The 24,090-nt window shown below is 43.4% G+C and overlaps 1 protein-coding gene across 1 annotated transcript in view; it reads right to left on the bottom strand.

Moving 5' to 3' along the window:
• Nucleotides 1–24,090, bottom strand: part of PARD6G (par-6 family cell polarity regulator gamma) — a 73,593-nt gene that overhangs the window by 28,514 nt on the left and 20,989 nt on the right. The window contains exon 2 of the mRNA XM_004020391.5: nucleotides 7,176–7,398. Coding sequence (XP_004020440.4) covers nucleotides 7,176–7,398 — 223 coding nt within the window. The remainder of the gene's footprint in view (nucleotides 1–7,175; nucleotides 7,399–24,090) is intronic.

Genomic DNA, 24,090 nt, shown 5'->3' with positions numbered 1-24,090 from the left:
GTCACAGTTTGTTACATTCATACAATTGCTATGTCTGTTAAAAAGACGGTAAATACAATATAATCTACAAGGAGTCAAAAATGTGATGCTAGACTAAAATGATCTCTGTAGTATGTGTATTATGACCCTGTTTATATAAAACTGTATCCAATGAGCTGTATCTACACCAAGGGGTCTGGAGGCGCCTCACCAAACTACTTAACAGTGGTCATCTCAGAGTGCTGGAGTTATTTTCCTGTTGTTTGAATTTTCTTTTACAAATATGTTATAAATAGTAAAAAATTTTTTTAAACGTTTCTTTTGAAGTTAATTAATTTTTGGTTGACCTGGGCCTTTGTTGCTGTGCAAGGGCTTTCTCTAGCTGTGGCAAGCTGGGGCTGCTCTTCGCTGCTGCACAGCCTTCTGGTTATGGCGGCGTCTCTTGTGGAGTGCAGGCTCGAGGTGCTCGGACTTCAGCAGCTGCAGCCCAGGGGCTCAGAAGCTGTGGCTCGCAGGCTCAAGGGCACAGGCTCAGAAGCTGTGTCACACGGGCGTTAGTTGCCTGTGGCATGTGGGGTCTTCCTGGACCAGGTATAGAACCTGTGTCCCCTACATTGGAAGATGGATTCTTATACTGGACCACCAGGGATGTGCCAGAAAAAAGCAAAACAAAACATTTTTTAAAACAAATGTTTTACAAAGGATTTAATGACCTAGGATATGTTTGTGATGTGTAAAGATTTTTAAAAGAGTCCAAATTATTAATATACTATGGGCTTGAAAACATTGAAAAGTATATATGACTAGCAAGTAAATAAGGAAGAAGTAGATTCCCATTCCATCTGTGTAAACGCTCACTGTTTATACACAAGGTGTCTGCGGGGTGGTCAGAGAACAGGATCAGCCAGCTGTGTCTCCCCTCCCTCCCAAAGGCCCAGCTGGAGGAGACGCTGCAGTGACACGGATGGAGGGAGTGCGTCCAGGAGACGGGGCGGCCCTGGCTGTCTGATGGCGCCTGCAGAGTGGCCAGCCTCCCCACGACAAGCCCCGGACGCTTCTGGATGGTGCGTGGCTCGGGCTCTGTTTGCTTTTTAATGAGCTGTGTCAGCACATTCTCTCCCACATCCACTCCCACTCCAGGGTGAACACGGGGTTCAGGCGTTTTGTTTTCTGCATGTTCCCATGGTAGAGCAGTGGGAGAATTTTTGTCCTTTTTTATAATTAGAAAATAAAAGGAAATTTCCAAACATGTAAACGTCCAGAAATCAGTGACAAAAAAGCCAATGTGTCTTGTGACACATCTCCCATAGCAGAGGGTGTTTACCTGCAGGTTCTACGCCTGTTCCGAAAAGTGTGGGCCCAGAGAGGAAGTGAATTCAGTGAAATTACATCCTTACCCTGCCCTCAACACACAGCCTCAAAACCTTAGGGAGTATCTTAGGAAACAGAATAAAATATGGAAAAAAATACAGAAATTCAGTTGTGGCCACTTAAAATGTTACACCCACTGAGTGCTTTCTGCAGTGAACCCCTAACTCCAAAACCAAACACACCTCCTGCTACTTAATGCAGAATCCAAGAAAAGCATTTACAAAGCAGAAATTATAGATTCTGCCAGTATCTGTAACCAAATTCACAACCAACTTATTTTGAAGAACATCCCTTTATTACTTTTTCTGGCAACTCACTTAAGTGACATCACAAGCAAATACCCTTACCTCCCTACCCTACCCCCAATCATGCAGTTTCTGATAACCAAAAAAGTTTTAAAATGTATCTTCCTCATTCTAGGAACCCAAAAGAATGTCAGAATGCCAAGAACAGTTAACAGACACTTGCAAATGACCCACATTTATGTTTATTTTAAAAGTAAATAGTTGAGAGTCCTCTAATTATGCTGGAGATCTTTTGGTATACTTAAGTCATCAAGCCTCTGCTGGCACTGTGGGAGGCCCCTTACCCCGTGGGCAGAGAGCCACTGAGATTCCATTAGGGCCCCTCCTCTGGTCTTGGTCTGGGGCCAGAGGGGTACAGGCCCATCTCATAGATGATAAGAACACAGGGGTTGCTAGTACTGGGAGGGTTTATTTTGTGGGTAAGTGGTGACAAGTGAGTGTCTGTACTTCCTGTTTATTCTGCTGAAAATAGAGACACTCCCAGTGCCTTTGCTGGTCTCCTGCTGCATTCCCTCCGCCTTGGGCCAGTCTCCAGCTGTTCTCACAGGACCGGGGAGGACAGGAGTGTGTGTGTGTGGCGGGGGGAGTGTGCTGGGAGGGAGCAGATTTTGACCAGATTTGGATTCCTCCACTGTGAGTACTTCATTCTGGGGACTGCTGTTATTCTTAAGTGGGCAAAGCATTAAAGTGAAAGGTACAGTGACATCTCTTACCCATCCGAGGGGAAAACCTGCACAGCTTGTAACAGTAGACAGCCCTGGGCAGAAGAGGGATAAGTGTAGTAAATGCAGAAGGAAAGGAACCTGCCGATGTGAAGGCTATGGGGGGGTGGGGGGGGCGCTGGGTTTGATCCCTGGTCAGTGAGCTAGATCCCAGGTGCCACAAATAAGAGTCACGTGCTGCAACTAAATGTCCAGGATGTCACCACTAAGATGCGGCACAAAGGTACATTTATATCTTAGAAAAGACACATTCTACTGAGTAAAAGACAACGCTCAGAACAGGGAAACATATTTGCAAATAATGTGTCTGAATGAGGGATTAATATCCAGATAAATAGAGAACCAAAACTCTACAACCAGAAACAAACCATCCAGTGCAAAATGAGCAAAAGACTTGAATAGATATCTCTCCAAAGAAGGCATATGAATGATGATTAAGCAAGTGAAAAGATGCTCAACATCACTAATGATGGGAAACACTAATCAAAACTACAGTGAACTACCAGCTCATATCCATCAGGATGGCTATTACCCCCAAACCAGAAAATGGGTGTCAGTGTGCGTGTGGAGAAACCGGAACCCCTATTCCCTGTTGGTGGGAATGTAAAATGGAATAGCCACTGTGGAAAACAGTATGGGGCTTCCTCAGAAAAACAAAAAATACAGTTACCATGTGACCTAGCAATTCCACTTCTAGGTTCATACTCAGGAATTGAAAGCAGGGTCTCAAAGAGCTTTTTGTCTCTCATGTTCACAGCAGCATTATTCACAATAGCTTAACGTGGAAGAAACCCACGTGTTCATCAATGGAATAGTGGAAAAGCAAAACGTGGTAGCCACAGAAGGTACTATTATTCAGCCTTAAAGGAAGAGCAAATTGTGACATAGGTTGCAGCATGGATGAAGCTTGGAGGACATTTTGCTCAGTCACTGAAACAGGCCAGTACAAAAGGACAAATACTGTCTAATATCACTTATATGAGGTACTCAGAGTTGTCAAAATCATAGAGACAAAAAGTGGCGGTTGCCAGGTTTGAGGGAGGGGAAATGGGGAGTCAGTGTTTAACAGGCAGAGTGATGCAGTTTTATGAGATGAAGTTTCAGGGGCGGATGGTTGTGGCTGCTGCACGACGGCAGGAGCACGTTTAATGCCGGAGAGCTGAACACTTGCATGGTCCCAATGCTATTCTTTTCATAATTTTATTTGTTTATTTGGCTGTGCTGAGTCTCCATGGCTGTGCTGGCTTTCCTCTAGTTGTGGAGATGGGGGCTACTCTCTTGTTGTGGTGCACAGACTCATCGTGCTGGCTTCTCTGGTTGTGGCCCCCGGGTTCTAGGCACATGGACTCGAGGACTCTGCGGCATGTGGGATCTTCCTGGATCCGGGATCCAACCTGTGTCTCCTGCATTGCTACTGCTGCTGCTGCTGCTAAGTTGCTTCAGTCGTGTCCGACTCTGTGCGACCCCATAGACGGCAGCCCACCAGGCTCCCCGTCCCTGGGATGCTCCAGGCAAGAACACTGGAGTGGGTTGCCATTTCCTTCTCCAATGCATGAAAGTGAAAAGTGAAAGTGAAGTTGCTCAGTCTTGTCCGACTCTTAGCGACCCCACGGACTGCAGCCCACCAGGCTCCTCTGTCTATGGGATTGGCAGGTGGATTCTTTACCACTCAGTCAACAGGGAAGCTCCTACACTGCTAAATTTTATGTTATATGTATTTGAATACATTTAAAAAAGAAAAATGTGGAAAATGTGGCACTAAATAGACCGTGAAAAGCACACAGTTCACAGTGTGAGCTGAAACAAGCAGGCAGAGCAGCGCCTGCTCTGCTTTGGCGGGAACGTGCGTTGGCAACCTGTGCGCATCTGCAGACAGCCGTGAAAGCGCTGCTACAGATAAACTGGTCACAAACGGAACCCACACACGACGTGTGGATCGGGCTGGAGCCGTACAACACAGGCCGGTTTCATCCACGAGGGCTTGCTTCCTATCTGTACTGCAGGCTGGACCCCAGAGCGCTTTACTCCTTCTGATGGCTGAATAATACCTTAGTGGGCAGATACCTCGCATTTCGTTTATCTGTTCATCCACCATCAATGTACAGAAAGTTATGAAGTAGATGACCGAGTGGGTGTGGTTACAGTAAAATCACAGAAATAGCATTTCTGTGACCAAAAGCTCAGAGCTCCTGCTGTGGGAAAGGACGTGGGGTTGGAGTGTTCCCTCCAGGACTCTCAGGCCAGTCCACCCCCAGGAAGGGCAGCCCCGTCACAGGGCTGGTGGGCCTTTCCTGAGCACGGGGGGCATCAGGGTGGTGCTGCTTCCCGCCTGCCGTCCGGAGAAGCGCAGCTGCCCCTGCCTCTCCCGACGACAGCGACAGGATCGAGGGGCCAGGCTTCCTACACAGCGGAAACATTCTCCTCTTGAAGCCTGACAACAACCTGAGGTGGGCTCCCCCACAGAACCGGTGAGAATGGTAGGCTCAGGGGCCTCCGGGGCGGTGATAGAGTGCTGGGTGGCGGGGGTGAGCGCCCCTGAAGTCAGGGTCCCGGAGAGAGTCCTGGGGGCGGGGGTGAGCACCCCCTGAAGTCAGGGTCCCTGAGAGTCCTGGGGGCGGGGCGGGGGTGAGTGCCCCCTGCTGTCAGGGTCCCGGAGAGAGTGGTGGGGGTGGGGTGGGGTGGGGGTGAGCGCCCCTGCATTCAGGGTCCCGGAGAGAGTGGTGGGGGGCGGAGGTGAGCACCCCCTGAAGTCAGGGTCCCTGAAAGAGTGGTGGGGAGCGGGGGTGAGCGCCCCCTGAAGTCAGGGTCCCTGAGAGAGTGCTGAAGGCGGGGGTGAGCGCCCCCTGAAGTCAGGGTCCCTGAGAGAGTGCTGAGGGCGGGGGTGAGCGCGCCCCTGCGGTCACGGAACAGAAAGGCAGCGGCTGGAGGCAAAGCCCCGATGCTCAAAACGCTTACAAGAGGGTTAGAGCCCTGAGGCAGCTGGTTATTCTTTGGGCTACTTCTGTGAGGCCGGGAAAAAGCGAAAATACAAAGGACAGGACGCGGGGCCTGAGCCCGCACGCCGGAGCAGCACAGCCTCGTGTGCGGCCCCGCGGGCAGCGTCCCGCCTCCCCTGGTGAGCCGACGTCACAGGTGTGTCACGAGGGCGCCCGTAGTGCCTCCCACCCCACTGCACGTGCCAGCGGCACAGAGACCCGTTTCTCACACATGCGCACGGCTCACACCCACGCCTCACTCTCTGCACCTCGGGAGACGACGCCACAACCTGGGATGGCCGGCAGAGCTGTGGACGTGGGATCTGGACAACACACCAGCCCTGGGAGCACCTGACGATACAACACTGAGAGGCCAGAACAAAGAGACGAGAGGATGGCGGCGGTGCAGGCTGATCGAGATCGGGCCTGGCTGAGAGGGTCGCAGGAGAACAGGCACCCAGATGTGCCGGGCAGTGGGTGCAGGTGCAGCCACACAGAAGGAGGGGCCGTGGAGGGCCCGACGCCCCGGTGACTGCACGGAGCGCCCGCGCCCGCCCCACCCCCGTCACCGTGAGGAAGTGGCAGCTGTGTTGACTTTTCGCGACCAGCAGCAGGACACCCCGGCTCAGCCAGGGCCGCAGATGCAGCACTTCTGATCTGGTGCCAGAGAACCAGATCGAGGTGAGGTCAGCGGCGCCCCTGCGGGCCCTCCTCCACGTCCCCTCCACCACCGCACACAGGAGGCCCTGGCCGATGCTCAGCGCGCTCTGCTTGTGTGGCCCCCTCGCCACAGGACAGCTGGTGGCGAGCGATGTAAGAACACTGTCAGTCAAGCAGGGACTCAGGTGGAGGAGAGACAACCAGGCCCCGGCCCCTTGCCGGCAGCTCTGGGCTCCGCTTCCGGCCGCCCGCACACTGCTGCTGCTCCGGGCGGGAAGAGCCCACAGCCCCCGGGACTAAGGCCAGTCTCCCTCCTCCCCAGACGGTGGAGTCCCAGCAGAGAACACTGTGAGCAGGGCCCCGCCCGCACACTGCTCCCCCAGGGCAGCGCAGAGGCCCCTCAGGGAGCGAGGGACAGTCCCCACACGGGAATTGGAAAGCGCCCTTTCCCCACGCCAGGCCTCCCCCGCTAGTGTCCTTCTCTTCAGGACGGTATTTAGAATTGTCAAGGTTCTCCCAAGTCCAGAGACAAGAAAACAAGTCTAATGTGCAGCTCTGAGGAGTAAATCCACCGGAGTGCCTCCGCCTCAGTCATCAACCCGTGTTAGCGATTTATTTTCACATGAAGTTATACTGCTGTTACAGGCCTTCAGAGCTAAAAACCAACCAAAGTTATAATCTAAAGCTTACATTTTCCCCCAATCCTAAAAAGACAATGGAAAACATATACTAACAACCTTTACTTTAATTCTTGGGTTACTGGCTAATGACTACGGTTAAAATACTGAAAATATAGATGTCATTTTTCCTCAGTATTTAAAAATCACGAGTCAACACAATTTCAGGTGGAAAATGCAGTTTAAATATTGTTAAGAATATTTTCTAAGAAATTAATGTTGACCAAACAGATCTTAATTTCTTTAGTCTCTTATCAAAGGCCAGAAAACAGAGTAAGTGGGATGGGCGGAGGGGATATATACATAATTTGTTTTGTTGTACGGCAGGAACCACACAGCACTGTAAAGCAATTTTCCTCCAGTTAAAAAATAAATTAAAAAAAGAAATCAGAATAACATGGTTCTGAAATGACAGATGAAACTGGAAAGTGTATTTATTTTTTAAATGAGCGCCAAGCAGGAGCATGGGCTCAGCCTCTTGAGTACCTCGTTTCTGGATGAAAACCCTGAGCAAGGGGTTTGCGCTGGAGACGGCTTTGCAGAAGTTGTCATCGTTGTTGATGGGCAGCAGGTCGCCATGCACGTCCGCATAGCCAATGGTCACCTCGGTGTTGGCGATGTGGTGGGTGTGCACGACGAGCTTGTAGAAGTCTTCGAACCTCCCAGGCTTCTGGCGGTCCAGAGAGAACCTTCGGAACTCGGCTCCAAACTAGGAGGAAACAGATAGCGGTGCGTGAACAGCAGGGACCAGCATCGGAGATGAGGCATCATGACCGGGCCTCCCGGAGGCCTGGACGTGGCTGCATCGGCACCCCAGTCCTCGTGGAGCCCCGAGAGAAGGGAGGCGGAAGCATGGGGGAACAGTTCATGCGCATGGACCCCTGTCCTGCGGACCCCAGGAGAGGTGCGCAGCTCAGGCTGTAGGGTGGGGGTCCCTCCTCACTGGGGACCCCGGAGCATCCCCAGGTTGGGCCACACTGCACAGCCCAGGACATCCATCAGACACTCAGAGGCATGAGTGAAACAAAGGCCAGCTGCAACTTCTGAACTCTCCCCTGAGGGGAATGGAAGTCCTGGGCAGTTTTAATATTAAGGAAGGAAATGTCCGGATATGATTTGCATTTTAAAAACACCAAATGGCTGCACTTCAAAAGGATCAGAAGTGGCAGCAAAATTGAAAGAAAAGAACCTGGTGAAAACCATGCTTCACAAGCCTCTGGGAGACAGGAGCATGGGTTCTGGCTAAAAAGAGCAGGTCCCTTTAAAAAAGATGCAGCTCGCTGCCCTGCTCTGGGAAACAGTCGGGCCCACCTCTTTCCTGTCAGCCCCTGGCTCTGGCTCAAATGCCCACAGTGTTGCCTGCAGACCTCCAGGCCACCTGCTAGGCGTACCCTGGGTCACCTCCCGCAGGCTGACCTGTCCAGCGATCTAAGGACACCGCCTGTTTGTTTGGCCTGAGGCTGCTGGCTTAGGACACGCTGTTGTTCCTCACTTGGCAAAAGGGAACTTTATTCATCAGGCAGGACAGACTTTGTGCTCTTCTATATAACTGAAAACTAATTACATTGGTTCCAAAACACACAAAAATGAAATGTCTAATGTTTACATAAAACTAATAGTTACATCACCTAGACATTATGTCAACTACAAGGGCAATGCAACTCAAACCATGCAGGTGTGAGTGGCTCTAAAATTTGGGGAGGCATCCGTCATGGAGGACCCCCGAGTTCTGGAACTGGCTACTTTGGAATGCAGCCCAAGAATGTGTGTTTTTCACAAGTGCCCAGGAGGAGCTGATGCTGCTGGTCTGGGAATCACTCAGATAAAACCACTGACTTAAAGGGAATATCTCCAGACCTCAGCTTACACAGATCCCTGAGAAACAGTCTCAGATCTCATTTCCCTTTTAAAAAGCAAAGGAAAACACCATTCTTCATTGCCCCTGAAATAAAAAAAACTTCAAGTTTGGGAAAATCCACCTTCAGTGGCTAATTAAACTAAAGCCTGTTCCACACGCTGAGGTCCAGGGGTGTGTTCTCCTCCATCCCCTTGCCCTCTCCCTGTTACTTCTCAATATCTTCTCTAAGCACGCACACATGAGCAGGCTGCCAGGCTGCCGGGGGGCAAGGCACACCCCCTCTTACACACAGGGAGACATCCTAGGCTGGCAACTTTTCAAGACACGAGATCAAGCAGACAACACAAGTTTAATGTGACTTCTTTCATAATCAGTTATCCAGTCACATCATGATGTTTATTTCAATAAGAGTCACCCATCATCTTTCCTGTTTGCTATCTCACATATGCTAATTTCCAGAGCAATTAGTTTTTATCAACACTTGCCTCATTTTCACTAAATACGCAAGAAGAGTTTAATCATATCTAATGAAACCAGTAAGACTATTTTTGACTTTTACCTCAGTCAAATATTCCCCCAAACTGAATACAACACACTCACTTCCCTCCAAGGGACATCAGACGCCTTGTCCCCCTCCCTACTCCTAGCCTTAGGCCACATATTTAAGTCATGAGAAGCAGCGTGTATTAGGTTAGTTCTGCAGTGTTATAGTCTTGACTGCACTTGATATTAATCTCAGATGAAATTCAATTTGTTTCATAGTTCTTTTAGTACTTTTCCTCAAAATACATGTTAATTTGAAATGCAGATGAATTCTGCGTTTTTCCTGACAGAAAGCAAGTCTGGTTTGTGTTTGATAAAGAGGCTGGCTTTGTCAATCCAGCTGTATGTTGCCTATGCTTCACTTGCTGAATGAGTTCCAAAGTTGGGCAAAAAGAAGTGTGAAATGTGAGATGATAAAAGCATTTTTTTTGAACTTTTTTTATTGTGGCAAAATACACATAAAATTCACCATCTTAACCATTCTTAAGTATACAGTTCGGGGGCATTAAGTACTTTCACACTGCTGCACAACCAACGGCACTATCATCTGCCTTCACTCTTTATCTTGTAAAACTAAAACTCTGCTCCCATCAAGCAGTAACTACCATTTCCTGGCTCCCTGACCCTGACCCCGCTGTGCTTTCACTTTTTCTCTCTCTCTACATATGTATAGATTTCTCTCTCTCTCTCTCTCTATATATGCATATAATTCATTATCAGATACATGATTTGTAAACCTCTCCTCCCATCTGTCTTTTACTCTGTGGTGCTGGGAGGGAAAGATAGACTTTTGATACAGTTGTGTAACTTACTTCCTAACCTAGGCCAGGCACAGTAATGCAAGTTTTTCTTAAAACTTTCTTTGAAACTGGTAGCTGTTTTACAGGTTTGATTATGGAATAATGTAACAGACAAAAGGGTGAAGCTCAGCGGCTACCCTTTCATGAGTCCTGCTGTGGAGACACAGTCCACAGTGAGACGCTGAACACATTAGGATGTGATTCTCCAGTGAATTTCAATTTTGGTTCAGTATTCCATAGGGATCCCTCTCTCCTAATGCAGCGGTCTTCACATGTGACATATCCTGTCAAAAATTTTGGAAAAACCTACCAGTATAAAAGGGATAATACACCTTTAAGTTGGCATCTAAATTTTTCATAATGAAAATAAATAGTTGCAAAGAATATAATTTCCAGCTGTGCTGTGCTTAGTCGCTCAGCCATGTCTGACTCTTTGTGACCCCATGGACTGTAGCCTGCCACACTTCTCTGTCCCAGGGATTCTCCAGGCAAGAGTACTGGAGTGGGTTGCCATGCCCTCCTCCAGGGGATCTTCGTAACCCAGGGATTGAACTCAGGTCTCCCGCATTGCAGGTGGATTCTTTACTGTTTGAGCCACCAGGGAAGCCCTAATTTCCAGCATGCTGTAAATATTTTATTTAAAAATAAATATTTTATCGTATGACCTTTTAAATATAGTCAATGAAATCTAAATGTCATCGTCATTTGATACTACCAACATACATTTTAAAATAGAATGAACGAGCTCTTGTATAATAATCAGAAAATCGAACAAGGTGGTTTTTTTCTCTTTGATCTCTGGTTTCCATTGCACTGCTCCAGGAGAATTTAATCCTGATATTTTATCCTAATAATCTATGTTTGGTTACCCTATCACTCTCCTCTACAACAAAATTAGATAAATTGAAGTTAAACATTACCCTTGAGGCCGTAAGTCTCTCTTTGTGAAAATATTTCAAAGTTGTTTCTATTGGGTGTAGAGTTTTAGTTTTGAAAAATGGAAGTGTTCTGGAGCAGATGCACAACAATGTGAATGTAATTAACACTACTAAACTGCACTGGGCTTCCCTGGTGGCTCGGCTGGTAAAGAATCCGCTTGCAATGCGGGAGACCTGGGTTCTGTCCTTGGGTTGGGAAGATCCCTGGAGAAGGGAAAGGCTACCCACTCCAGCATTCTTGCCTGGAGAATTCCATGGACAGAGGGGCCTGGCTGACTACAGTCCATGGGGTTGCAGAGAGTTGACGTAACTGGGTGACTTTCACTTCACTTCACCTCAAACTGTACACTAAAAAGTGGCTGAGATAGTAACTTTTATGCATGTGTATTTTATCACATTTATAAATCAAGTAATGTAAAAAAAATAGATTTTTACAGTAAAAAAGTTTCTAGATTGTCTTTGCAATTATTAAATCAAATTGGAACATAGTTATAAGATTTGACAAATGATTATTAGCCTTCCAAAGGAAACATTTAAAAAACTTTGGTTTAATGAGAAGTCCTGATTGCTAAATATGGCACGGGTAGCAGTGATTCTTCTGCTGCTTCTCATTGTCATGGTGTTGGTACTGAGAGGCCTTTCATGTGACAGGAGGAGACAGCAGTGAGAGCTCTGAAGGCACAGAGATGCTCAGCCTGTGAGTCTCACCAAGTCTTGGCCAGAAATATCCATAGAGCAGCCTATGATTAGAATTGTTTCAAACAGTCTATTAGACGACAATTCAATTAGGACCACATTCAAGTCTGCTGAAAACAGATTTGGAAAATATGTGACTTGGAAGATTTATTGCCCAGTCATTAAAGCCATTAACTTTTTCAATTTCTGGTAATTATACCAAGAATTATATGGCAATGAATTGTGCCAGCTAATTCCTTCATTTAGAAGAAACTGGTCTGATCTGATCTAACGGGAAAGTAAAAATATAAAATTAAAAAATCAAATAATTTTGTCATGTTGAAGTTGGACCCTTCCCTAACACCATTATAAAAAATTAACTCAAAATGTATCCATGGCCTAAATATAACACATACAACTGTAAAATTCTTGAGCAAAAACATAGGGCGAAAGTTTCAGGACACGGGGTTTGGTGATGATTTCTTGATATGACACCAAAGGCACACGTAACAAAATTAAAAAAGACACTAGAATTCTTAAACTTTATTTTATTCATCAGAGGACAATATCCACAGAGTAAAAAGGCTTTGAAAAGTGGTGAGGACAGTCCTACCTTTATTCCAGCAGAATCCTAAGAAGGTCAAGTCCCTTACATAAAATGCTGGAATATTTGAATGTAACCTACACACACTCCACATGCCCATACTTTAAATCAACTCCAGTTCAGTTCATTCATTCAGTCGTGTCTGACTCTTTGCGACCCCATGGACTGCAGCATGCCTGGCCTCCCTGACCATCACCAACTCCTGAGTTTACTCAAACTCATGTCCATTGAGTCAGTGATGCCATCCAACCATCTCATCCTCTGTCGTCCCCTTCTCCTGCCTTCAATCTTTCCCAGCATCAGGGTCTTTTCAAATGAGTCAGCTCTTCGCATCAGGTGGCCAAAGTACTAAAGTTTCAGGTTCAGCATCAGTCCTTCCAAAGAATATTCAGGACTGATTTCCTTTAGGATGGACTGGTTGGATCTCCTTGCAGTCCAAGGGACTCTCAAAAGTCTTCTCCAACACCACAGTTCAAAAGCATCAATTCTTTGGCACTCTAGCTTTCTTTATAGTCCAACTCTCACATCCATACAAGACTAGTGGAAAAACCATAGCCTTGATTAGATGGACCTTTGTTGGCAAAGTAATATCTCTGCTCTTTAATACGCTGTCTAGGTTGATCATAACTTTTCTTTCAAGGAGTAAGCGTCTTTTAATTTCATGGCTGCAGTCACCATCTGCAGTTCTTTTGGAGCCCAAGAACATAAAGTCTGTCACTGTTACCCATCTATTTCCCATGAAGTGATGGGACCAGATGCCATGATCTTCGTTTTCTGAATGTTGAACTTTAAGCCAACTTTTTCACTCTTCTCTTTCACTTTCATCAAGAGGCTCTTTAGTTCGTTGCTTTATGCCTTAGGGGTGGTGTCATCTGCATATCTGAGGTTCTTGATATTTCTCCCAGCAATCTTGATTCCAGCTTGTGCTTCTTCCAGTCCAGCGTTTCTCATGATATACTCTGCATAGAAGTTAAATAAGCAGGGTGACAATATACAGCCTTGATGTACTCCTTTCCCAATTTGGGACCAGTCTGTTGTTCCATGTCCAGTTTGAACTGTTGCTTCCTGACCTGCATACAGATTTCTCAAGAGGCAGGTCAGGTGGTCTGGTATTCCCATCTCTTTCAGAATTTTCCACAGTTTGTTGTCATCCACAAGTCAAAGGCTTTGGCATAGTCAATAAAGCAGAAATAGATGTTTCTGTGGAACTCTCTTGCTTTTCCATGATCCAGTGGATGTTGGCAATTTGATCTCTGGTTCCTCTGCCTTTTCTAAAACCAGTTTAAACACCTGGAAGTTCATGGTTCACATACTGTTAAAGCCTGGTTTGGAGAATTTTGAGCATTATTTTACTAGTGTGTGAGATAAGTGCAATTGTGCAGTAGTTTGAGCATTCTTTGGCATTGCCTTTCTTTGGAATTGGAATGAAAACACCTTTTCCAGGGCTGTGGCCACTGCTGTTTCCCAAATTTGCTGGCATATTGAGTGCAGCACTTTCACAGCATCATCTTTTAGGATTTGAAATAGCTCAGCTGGAATTCCATCACCTCCACTAGCTTTGTGTATTTTGTTCTGTGTATTTAACACAATTTTTCAAAAAAGATCTAGGCTTCCTTATCAAACTGGCTAATTCTAGATATGAGTCAAGAAATTCGTATGAGCCTATGAATCTCATCCTTCTAAGAGGCAAGGAATGATCAAAGACTATTAGGGTCATATCAAAAGGACTCAGGAACTAGTTTGAATAATCTCCCAACAGTGGATCATTTGTGTGTTTATCATTGATAAGGATGATAATTTCTGGAAGTTTCCTAGGAACCGACCTACTATTTTTTTTTTTCCAATTATGGCTGTACTGGGTCTTCGTTACTGTGCAGGCTTTCTCTAGTTGCTGTGAGTGGGGGTTACTCTGTGTTGTGGTGTGTGGGCTTCTCATTGCAGTGGCTTCTCTTGTTGACAGTATGTGTTCAGTAGTCGTGGTGTACAGGCTCAGTTATTCTGTGGCATGTGGAGTCTGCCTGGACCAGGGATTAAACCCATGTGCCTTGCAATGGCAGATGGATTCTTATCCACTGTACCATCAGGGAAGTCCCAACCTACTATTTTGAAAATACGTAAATAAAAAGAAAGAATCAAGCATTAATATTTATTGAATTTTACAGCTGACCATACCTGTTATTCCTACAATAGAATAGTAAAAATGGCAGGGGAGGGTGGAGTTCACTTCTTTAAAATTTTTAGTTATCTCAAATGAAATAAGGAACTCAGTAAGCAAAAATGAATCAGTCTTTAAATGAAACTCACTTTTATTTCCTTTAAAATATTAAGTAATAAAATGACCATTATAATTTCAAAACAAAGATTTATCTGTCTTATCTATTTTGACACTCTTTTCCTTCAGGAAGAAGGGATACTTCTGACAAATGCTTGTTGAATGAACAATACCTAGGACTCAGTTGCTACAAACATAATATGCTATTGAGTAAACTATGTTTCTGATAAAGTTCTTTTTCACTGAGAAGCCTTTCCTTGGCCAAGAAGCAAAGAGGCAAAACGAGTGGTAGAAACCCAATAAAGCTAAGAACTTGGGAAACACAAGTTATTTGCTGTCCTAAAAGTTAACCTTGAAGTATGTCTAAAACAGTGGAGTAATGATCAGCACAAACCTGCTCCTCCATAAAAGCAATGAGAGCACTGGCAAAGAGAGTAAAAAAATCCAACTTTTTGAGAATTCTGGAAATTAATCAAAGGTTTGCAAGCAACAATGCAAGGTGTGTTTATTCCAGAAAAGCATCTGAATCTCAGAGTGGCAAGCTTTACGGTGTTTTAACTTCCTGTGCTCTGTTCCTCAGCTTTGAAAACCAGCAGCCTAATAGTTTTACAGGGGGCAGAACTGGTTTGGAGCTCACCTCAGAGCCCCATATGCACAGAGCTGTCATCATTAAACCTGTTTCACAGGTCCCTAGAAAAGCCCTGTTCACAGGGTTTGTCTTTATTTGGCTTGAGTCAGAACTCACTTGTTGGGAAAAGCCCTTTCCTCAGGACATCTGTTAAAAACAATCAGCAGCAATTGTTTAATGAATAAAGATTATATAGTACAAGTTTCATTTTTAAATGGAATTTTTACAATGTGATAGAAATTATCTTTTTTTTTTTTTAAATCTTTATTTATTTGGCTATGTTGGGTCTTAGCTGTAGCATGCTCAGTCTTTGTTGCCGCACATGGGATCTTGTTCCCTGACCAGGGATTGAACCCAGGCCCCCTGCATTGAGAGCTCTGAGTCTTATCCACTGGACCACCAGGGAAATCTCTGGAAATTATCTTTTGTAACTACATTATTAGGGACTTCCCTGGTGACTCAGATGGTAAAGTGTCTGCCTACAATACAGGAGACCTGGGTTCAATCCCTGGGTCAGGAAGATCTTCCGGAGACGGAAAGGGCAACCCACTCCAGTATTCTTGCCTGGAAAATCCCATGGATGGAGGAGCTTGGTAGGCTATAGTCCTTGGGGTAATCAACTACATTTATTACAAAAAAACTTAGATGTAAACTTCAAAATATATTGGCTTCCCTGATAGCTCACTCCGCCTGGAATTTCAATTCCTGAAGATTTTAGGGTATAGCTGGCAATGCATGGGGTTCAATCCAAGATCTTAGTTTAGAATTCCACTACAGTCCACTCTGACTCAGGGACTTTGAAAGGACTGAAAGGGAATCTGGAGGAAATTGGGAAATTCACCAACACACTGGCACAATGCAAACACAAAGAGATTAAAGAAAATGAAAACAGGGACTTGGCTAACACAGTGCTTAAAAGATTCACAGCTATAAATAGCCATAGAGCAGCATGCCAGGCTTCTCTGACCATCACCATCTCCCAGAGATTGCTCAAATTCATGTCCATCAAGTCGGTGAAGCCATCCAACCATCTCAGCCTCTGTCGTCCCCTTCTCCTCCTGCATTCAATTTCCCAGCATCAGGGTTTTTCAAATGAGTCAATTCTTTGCATCAGGTGGCTGAGTATTGAAGTTTCAGCTTCAGCATCAGTCCTTCCAATGAATATTCAGGGCTGATTTCTTTGAGGATTGATGGGCTTGATCTCCCTATAGTCCAAGGGACTCTCAAGAGTCTTCTCCTACACCATAGTTCAAAAGCATCAATTCATCAGTGCTCAGCTTTCTTTATAGTCCAACTCTCACATCTATACATGACTATTGGAAAAACCATAGTTTTGAAAACTACCACCATTAGAAACTAAAAAAGCACAAAAGTAATCCAATACAAGTAGTAAGAATTATAACGATTAGAACAGAATGTGATAGAGAATAGAAAAACTATAGAAAATAACACGCAAAAATAGATTTTTGAAAAGATCAAAGATCAACAAAATTGACCAATTTTAGGTAGGAGGGGTCAAGAAAAGATTTAGAGTACTAAAATCACGAATGAAAGAGGAAAACATTACTACTGAGCTTAAGGGATTAAGAAGGATTGATGTACGGCAAAACCAATATAATATTGTAAAGTAATTAGCCTCCAATTAAAGTAAATAAGTTTATATTAAAAAAGAAGGATCATAAGCATCTCAGTAGTAACACTCATACCTAACACCCAAGAAACTCCTTGAAGAATTGACTGACTCTAGAAATGGTATACAGAATACACAAGATGAGCCTGGGAAATTTTATAATACCAGACAGTAGGAAAGTGCTAAAAACAAAATACCTAAGCATGGGGATATGTCAAAGAGAAATACAAACCAACTGAAAAAGCTCCAAATTGCTGAAGCTGGTATAATATGAGCAACAAAATCAGTAGTGGTACTGGATTAAACTCAATGTACAAAATAAATGTCCACATGTCCATAATGACATAATAAATGGCTGAAGAGTAATTGGGAGAGAATAGACAGATCTATCATGCAGAAGAACTCCAAGTAATTGATGTAGATACACACCTTCAAGGAGACAGAACATAACCCAGAGCTCATCCCAAATACTGTATGGAAAGTGAGAGAAAGGATAAGTGGAGAAATGGGGCAAACATTCCCAGCTGTGTCATCAAGGTCAACAGCAACAGTAATGGGCCATGTTGACAGTGTGCACTCTTGATAAGATGTGATGAAAATGGCACTTTACCTCTGCAGTCTTCCTCTCCAAACCAGTACTCTCTGTACAGTAATGCGAAGCCCAACAGGCAAATCTCACTGAAGGACAATCCACAAAGATAGTGGATTTTAAGTGACCAACACTCCTTAAAACTGCTCAGGTCCCTCTTGAGCTGCTATAACAAAATACTATGGACTGGCTAGTTTAAACAAGAATTTTTTTCTCACAGTTCTTAAGGCTGGACATTCCAAGGTCAAGGTGCTGGCAGATTCGGTATCTGGTGAGAGCTCTTTTCCTGATTTGCTGATGGCTGCCTTCATACTGTGTGTCCTCACATGATGGAGCACTTTTGTGTCTTTTCCTCTGGACATTAATTGCATCATGAGGTTCCCACACTCATGACCCTAATGTAACCCTAATTAACTCCCAAATGCCATCAAACTGGGGATTAAGGATTCAACATATGGATTAAATTCAACATTCAACTTATAGAGGTAGTACAAAACAGAGCATAATTCTCATGGTCAAGAGGAACCTAAGGAGATATCACAACAAATATAATGTATCCTGTACAGGATTTTGAAACACAAAGCTAAAAGAGTATTAGATGAGAACCTCAAGCGAAGAGTTGACTCACTGGAAAAGACTCTGATGCTGGGAGGATTGGGGGCAGGAGGAGAAGGGACGACCAAGGATGAGATGGCTGGATGGCATCACTGACTCGATGGACGTGAGTCTGAGTGAACTCTGGGAGTTGGTGATGGACAGGGAGGCCTGGCGTGCTGCGCTTCATGGGGTCGCAAAGAGTTGGACATGACTGAGCGACTAAACTGAACTGAACTGAAGGAAAAATAAATATGCATTCCATTGAAATGTACAATATTTACAGACCTATTATAACACATGTACCATTAGATTTTATTAACATTAGATGGTAATAACAGAGGAAACTTGATGTGGTATACATATGGAAATTCTCTGTACTATTTTCTCAACTTTCTATAAATCTAGAGTTGTTCTAAAATTAAAAGTTTTCTTTTTAAAAGTATGACAAAGGAATGCTACTAATAACTGTGTGTCAACAAATTTGATAACCAAGGTGAAAAGGATAGATTCCTAGAAATACACAGATTACCAAAACTGACTCAACAAGAAATAGACAACCTGATTAAACTTATTACAAGATATTTAATTAGTAATTTTGAAACTGCCCACAAAGAAAAGCCCATGTCCATATGGCTTCACTAGTGAATTCTAGTAAACATTTACATAAATAACACCAATTCTTCTCAAATCTAAAACGCAAAAGAAGGAACTTTTCCAGCTTATTCTTTGAAGTATTATTACCCTGTGAAAGCCAGAAAAAGACATTACAGGAAAACTACAAACTAATATCCACTGTGAATAGAGACTCAGAGATTCTCAACAAAATACTAGTAGGCCATATCCAGTAAAGAACTATACAAAAAGAACAATACATTATGACCAGTGAGATTTATCACAGGGATGCAAGATTAGTTTAACACCTGAACATCATGTTGTATATAATATTAATAAAGAACAAAGCCACATGATCATCTCAGTAGATGCAGAAACAGCATTTGGCAAAATCTAACACATTTTAATGATCTAAAATACTCAATGAATTAGGAATATAAGGGACTTCTCCACCCTGATAGAGGGCTTCTACGAAAATCCATAGGTAACCTCTGGAAATTAATAAAGGAGACCTCAACTAAAACTAGAGTCGGGAATGACCTGCAGAGGGAGCTCTCGTGCATTACCACTCACCATCATTTGCACACACTGATCTTCATGTACACACCTCAAAGGAAGAAGCATACCTTGCACTCCCAAACAGGAAGTGACTACATTACTATCCCAAAGGAAGAATTTCTCCTTGCTCAGCAACAGTCCTGCCAATGAGAAACATCACAGCTCAACCAATGAGAAGCCATCACCAGTCTGAACTTCTACCTTCCTCCAATGAACTTTCACTTAGAACAGACCCTGCAACTTCCCCATTTTCCCCATAAAAGCAGATTCCTTTCCTTTGTTCTGTGAACATGCCTGTGGTTTGCCATAGATTGCATGCTCAAATTGCAATTTTTTGCTGTTTCCAAATAAACCCTGAAAGTGTGTTAGTTGCTCAGTCATGTCTGACCTTTTGCAACCCATGGACTGTAGCCCACCAGTCTCCTTTGTCCATGAAATTCTCCAGGCAAGAATATTGGAATGGGTAGTCATTCCCTTCTCCAGGGTATCTTCCGGACCCAGGGATCAAACCTGGGTCTTCTGCACTACAGGCAGATTGTTTACCATCTAAGCCACAAGGACGGTCCCAACACCTCATGCTTAATGGTTAACGACAGAGATTTTCACCCTGAGATGTGGAACAAGGAAAGAATTTCCACTCTAACAACTACTGTTTAACATTGTGCTACAGGTTCTACCCAGGGCACCTAGGGAAAAAATAAAAGACATCTGGGTTGAAAAGGAAGAATTAAAAATATGTCTATCCCCAAATGATACATTCTTATACGTAGACAGCTCTAAGGAATCTGCAATAATTACTTATTAGACCTAATAGATGAGTTCAGTATGATTGCTGGGAACAGTATCAACATATGAATATTAATTTTATTACTGTACACTAGCAATGAGCAACTGAAAATGAAATTAAGAAAATTTCATTTATAATAGCATCAGAAAAGATTAAAATATTTAGGAATAAATGTAACAAAAGAAGTGAAAGACTCATATACTGAAAACTACAGTGTACAGAGTATTGTTGAAAAATTAAAGAAGACCTGAATAGTGCGAGCACATATATAGACATGTAAAAGGACAAAATAAACAGTCTTTAATTCATAAAGTAAGACTTTTTGGAATAGTAGCCATCTTGTTCTTCATTTCTAATATATTACCTATAATTCTCTGATGAGTTCGCATTTTGCCAAGTATTTTCTCAAAGTTATTGGCAGACATCTTCAGGAAGCAGATGGTTACTTATGGCATGAAAGGAATGAGGGAAGGAAGGAAAGGGAAAAAAGATTCAATGTTTATGAACTGGAAGACTGTTAATACAGAACCATTTCTAGCCCTATCAAAATCGTAGCTGCCTTTTTACAATAATTGGCAAGCTGTCCCTAAAATTTATATGGAAATGCAAGGGACCCAGAAAATCCATAAGATTCTTGAAAAAGAAGAACAGCAGGGATTCATGTTTCTGAATTTCAAAACTTACAGTGTACTGCTGGCATAAAAGTAGACATATAATCAATAGAATAAAATTGGGAGTCCAGGAAAATAACCCTTACATCTGTGATCAATTGATTTTAAGAAGAATTCTAAGACAACTGAATGGCGGCATAGAGTAATCTTTTCAACAAATGGTGTGGGAATTTGATACTCACAGGCAAAGCAATGAAGTTGGACTCCTACTTCAGAAATAGATTTAAGGGACTAGATCTGATAGATAGAGTGCCTGATGAACTATGGACGGACGTTCGTGACATTGTACAGGAGACAAGGATCAAGACCATCCCCATGGAAAAGAAATGCCTTACAAATAGCTGTGAAAAGAAGAGAAAAGCAAAGCAAAGGACAAAAGGAAAGATATAAGCATCTGAAAGCAGAGTTCAAAAGAATAGCAAAGAGAGATAAGAAAGCCTTCTTCAGCGATCAATGCAAAGAAATAGAGGAAAACAACAGAACGAGAAAGACTAGAGATCTCTTCGAGAAAATTAGAGATATCAAGGGAACATTTCATGCAAAGATGGGCTCGATAAAGGACAGAAATGGTATGGACCTAACAGAAGCAGAAGATATTAAGAAGAGGTGGCAAGAATATATAGAAGAACTGTACAAAAAAGAGCTTCCTGACCAAGACAATCATGATGGTGTGATCACTCATCTAGAGCCAGACATCCTGGAATGTGAAGTCAAGTGGGCCTTAGAAAGCATCACTACGAACAAAGCTAGTGGAGGTGATGGAATTTCAGTCGAGCTATTTCAAATCCTGAAAGATGATGCTGTGAAAGTGCTGCACTCAATATGCCAGCAAATTTGGAAAACTCTCCATTGGCCACAGGACTGCAAAAGGTCTGTTTTCATTCCAATCCCAAAGAAAGGCAACGCCAAAGAATGCTCAAACTACCGTACCATTGCACTCATCTCACATGCTAGTAAAGTAATGCTCAAAATTCTCCAAGCCAGGCTTCCTCAGTACATGAATCGTGAACTTCCTGATGTTCAAGCTGGTTTTAGAAAAGGCAGAGGAACCAGAGATCACATTGCCAACATCTGCTGGATCATGGAAAAAGCAAGAGAGTTCCAGAAAAACATCTATTTCTGCTTTATTGACTATGCCAAAGCCTTTGACTGTGTGGATCACAATAAACTGTGGAAAATTCTGAAAGAGATGGGAATACCAGATCACCTGATGTGCCTCTTGAGAAACCTATATGCAGGTCAGGAAGCAAGAGTTAGAACTGGACATGGAACAACAGACAGGTTCCAAATAGGAAAAGGAGTACGTCAAGGCTGTATATTGTCACCCTGCTTATTTAACTTCTATGCAGAGTACATCATGAGAAACGCTGGGCTGGAAGAAACACAAGCTGGAATCAAGATTGCCGGGAGAAATATCAATAACCTCAGATATACAGATGACACCACCCTTATGGCAGAAAGTGAAGAGGAACTAAAAAGCCTCTTGGTGAAAGTGAAAGTGGACAGTGAAAAAGTTGGCTTAAAGCTCAACATTCAGAAAACTAAGATCATGGCATCTGGTCCCATCACTTCATGGGAAATAGATGGGGAAACAGTGGAAACAGTGTCAGACTTTATTTTGGGGGGCTCCAAAATCATGGCAGATGGTGACTGCAGCCATGAAATTAAAAGACGCTTACTTCTTGGAAGGAAAGTTATGACCAACCTAGACAGCATATTGAAAAGCAGAGATATTGCTTTGCCAACAAAGGTCCGTCTAGTCAAGGCTATGGTTTTTCCAGTAGTCATGCATGGATGTGAGATCTGGACTCTGAAGAAAGCTGAGCACTGAAGAATTGATGGTTTTGAACTGTGGTGTTGGAAAAGACTTGAGAGTCCGTTGGACTGCAAGGAGATCCAACCAGTCCACCCTAAAGGAGATCAGTCCTGGGATTTCTTTGGAAGGACTGATGCTAAAGCTGAAACTCCAGTACTTTGGCCACCTCATGCGAAGAGTTGACTCATTGGAAAAGACTCTGATGCTGGGAGGGATTGGGGGCAGGAGGAGAAGGGGACGACAGAGGATGAGATGGCTGGATGGCATCACCGACTTGATGGACATGAGTCTGAGTGAACTCTGAGAGTTGGTGATGGACAGGGAGGCCTGGCGTGCTGCGATTTATGGGGTCGCAAAGAGTCGGACATGACTGAGTGACTGAACTGAACTGAACTGAAACTAAAACTGGATCCTAGACATAAATATGAGAACTAAAATTATAAACCTCTTAGAAGAATACATAGGATTACATTCATTACTTTGGTTAGGCAATAATTTCTTCAATATGATACTAAGCATGCAAAACAAAAGAAAAAAATTAGATAAATTGGCCTTCATCAAAACTGAAAACTTCTGTGCAAGGAAAGTGAAAAGATAATCTACAGAATGGGGGGAAAATTATCAAATTAGATATATAATGGACTTGCACCAAAAATATATAAAGAACCCTTAAAACTCAATGACAACAAACAACCTATTAAAAATGGGCAAAGGACTAGATAGACATTTCTCCAAAGAAGATATACACATGGCCAATAAATACATGAAAAGATGTTCAACATCATTAGTCATTAGGAAAACACAAATCAAAACTGTAATAAGCCACCATGTCATCCACTGGCATGATTACGATCAAAGAGATAGGGGACAGGGCCTTCCCAGGCTTTCCAGTGGTTAAGATGTTATGCTTCCACTGCAGGGAGCATGGGTTCAATCCCTGGTCAGGGAAGTAAGATCCTGTGTGCCATCTGATGTGGAAAAAAAGAGACAGAAACGACAATGTGTTGGTAAGAATGTGGAGGAATCTGGACTCTCTCATACGTTTTTGTAGGAATATAAAATATGTCTTTATTTTGGTGATCAGTTTGGCAGCTCCTAAAAATGTGGAACAAAGAATTGCCATATAGCCCAGAAATTTCATCCCTAGGTATGTACCCAAGATGAAGGGACACAAAGGTCTACAGAAAAACTCGTACATAACAGCGATATTCAGGATAGCCACAGAGTGAAAACTCCTCAGTTGATGAACGGATAAACCAAAAGCCATACATGCTCTTACTCCTGAATATTATTCACCCATGACAAGGAGAGAAGTATGACGAATCTGAACCTTGAAAACATTATCTTAATGAAAGACATGAGACACGTCAGGTCATATGTTGTATGATCCTATTTATATGAGATATACAGAACAGGCACATTCATAAAGAGAGTAGAGTAGTGGTTTCCAGGGACTAGAAGTAGTAAGTAATTGAGAATGGCTGCTAATGGGTATGGGGTTTCTTTTTAGGCGCAAGAAAATGTTCTAAAATTAGATAATGGTAATGACTGCACAACTCTGAAAATACTAGACCCTACTGAATTTATACTTCAAAGATACGAATTTTATTTCATATGAATTGTAGTTTATAGGGCGTTTTACCTTTCACTTCAAAGAATAATTTTTAAAAATTATTTAGTTATTCATTTTTGGCTGTGCAGGGTCTTCGTTGCTGTTCGGGTTTCTCTCTAGTTGCAGCGAGCAGGGGCTGCTCTCTAGCTGCGGTGCATGGGCTTCTCATTGCGGTGGCTTCTCTTGTTGGGGAGTACGGGCTCTTGGTCTC

This window comes from Ovis aries, chromosome 23, assembly GCF_016772045.2.
Source record: "Ovis aries strain OAR_USU_Benz2616 breed Rambouillet chromosome 23, ARS-UI_Ramb_v3.0, whole genome shotgun sequence".
Taxonomy (NCBI): Eukaryota; Metazoa; Chordata; class Mammalia; order Artiodactyla; family Bovidae; genus Ovis; species Ovis aries.
Note: the sequence above shows the minus strand (reverse complement) of the source record. Positions and strands in the feature narration are given on the sequence as shown.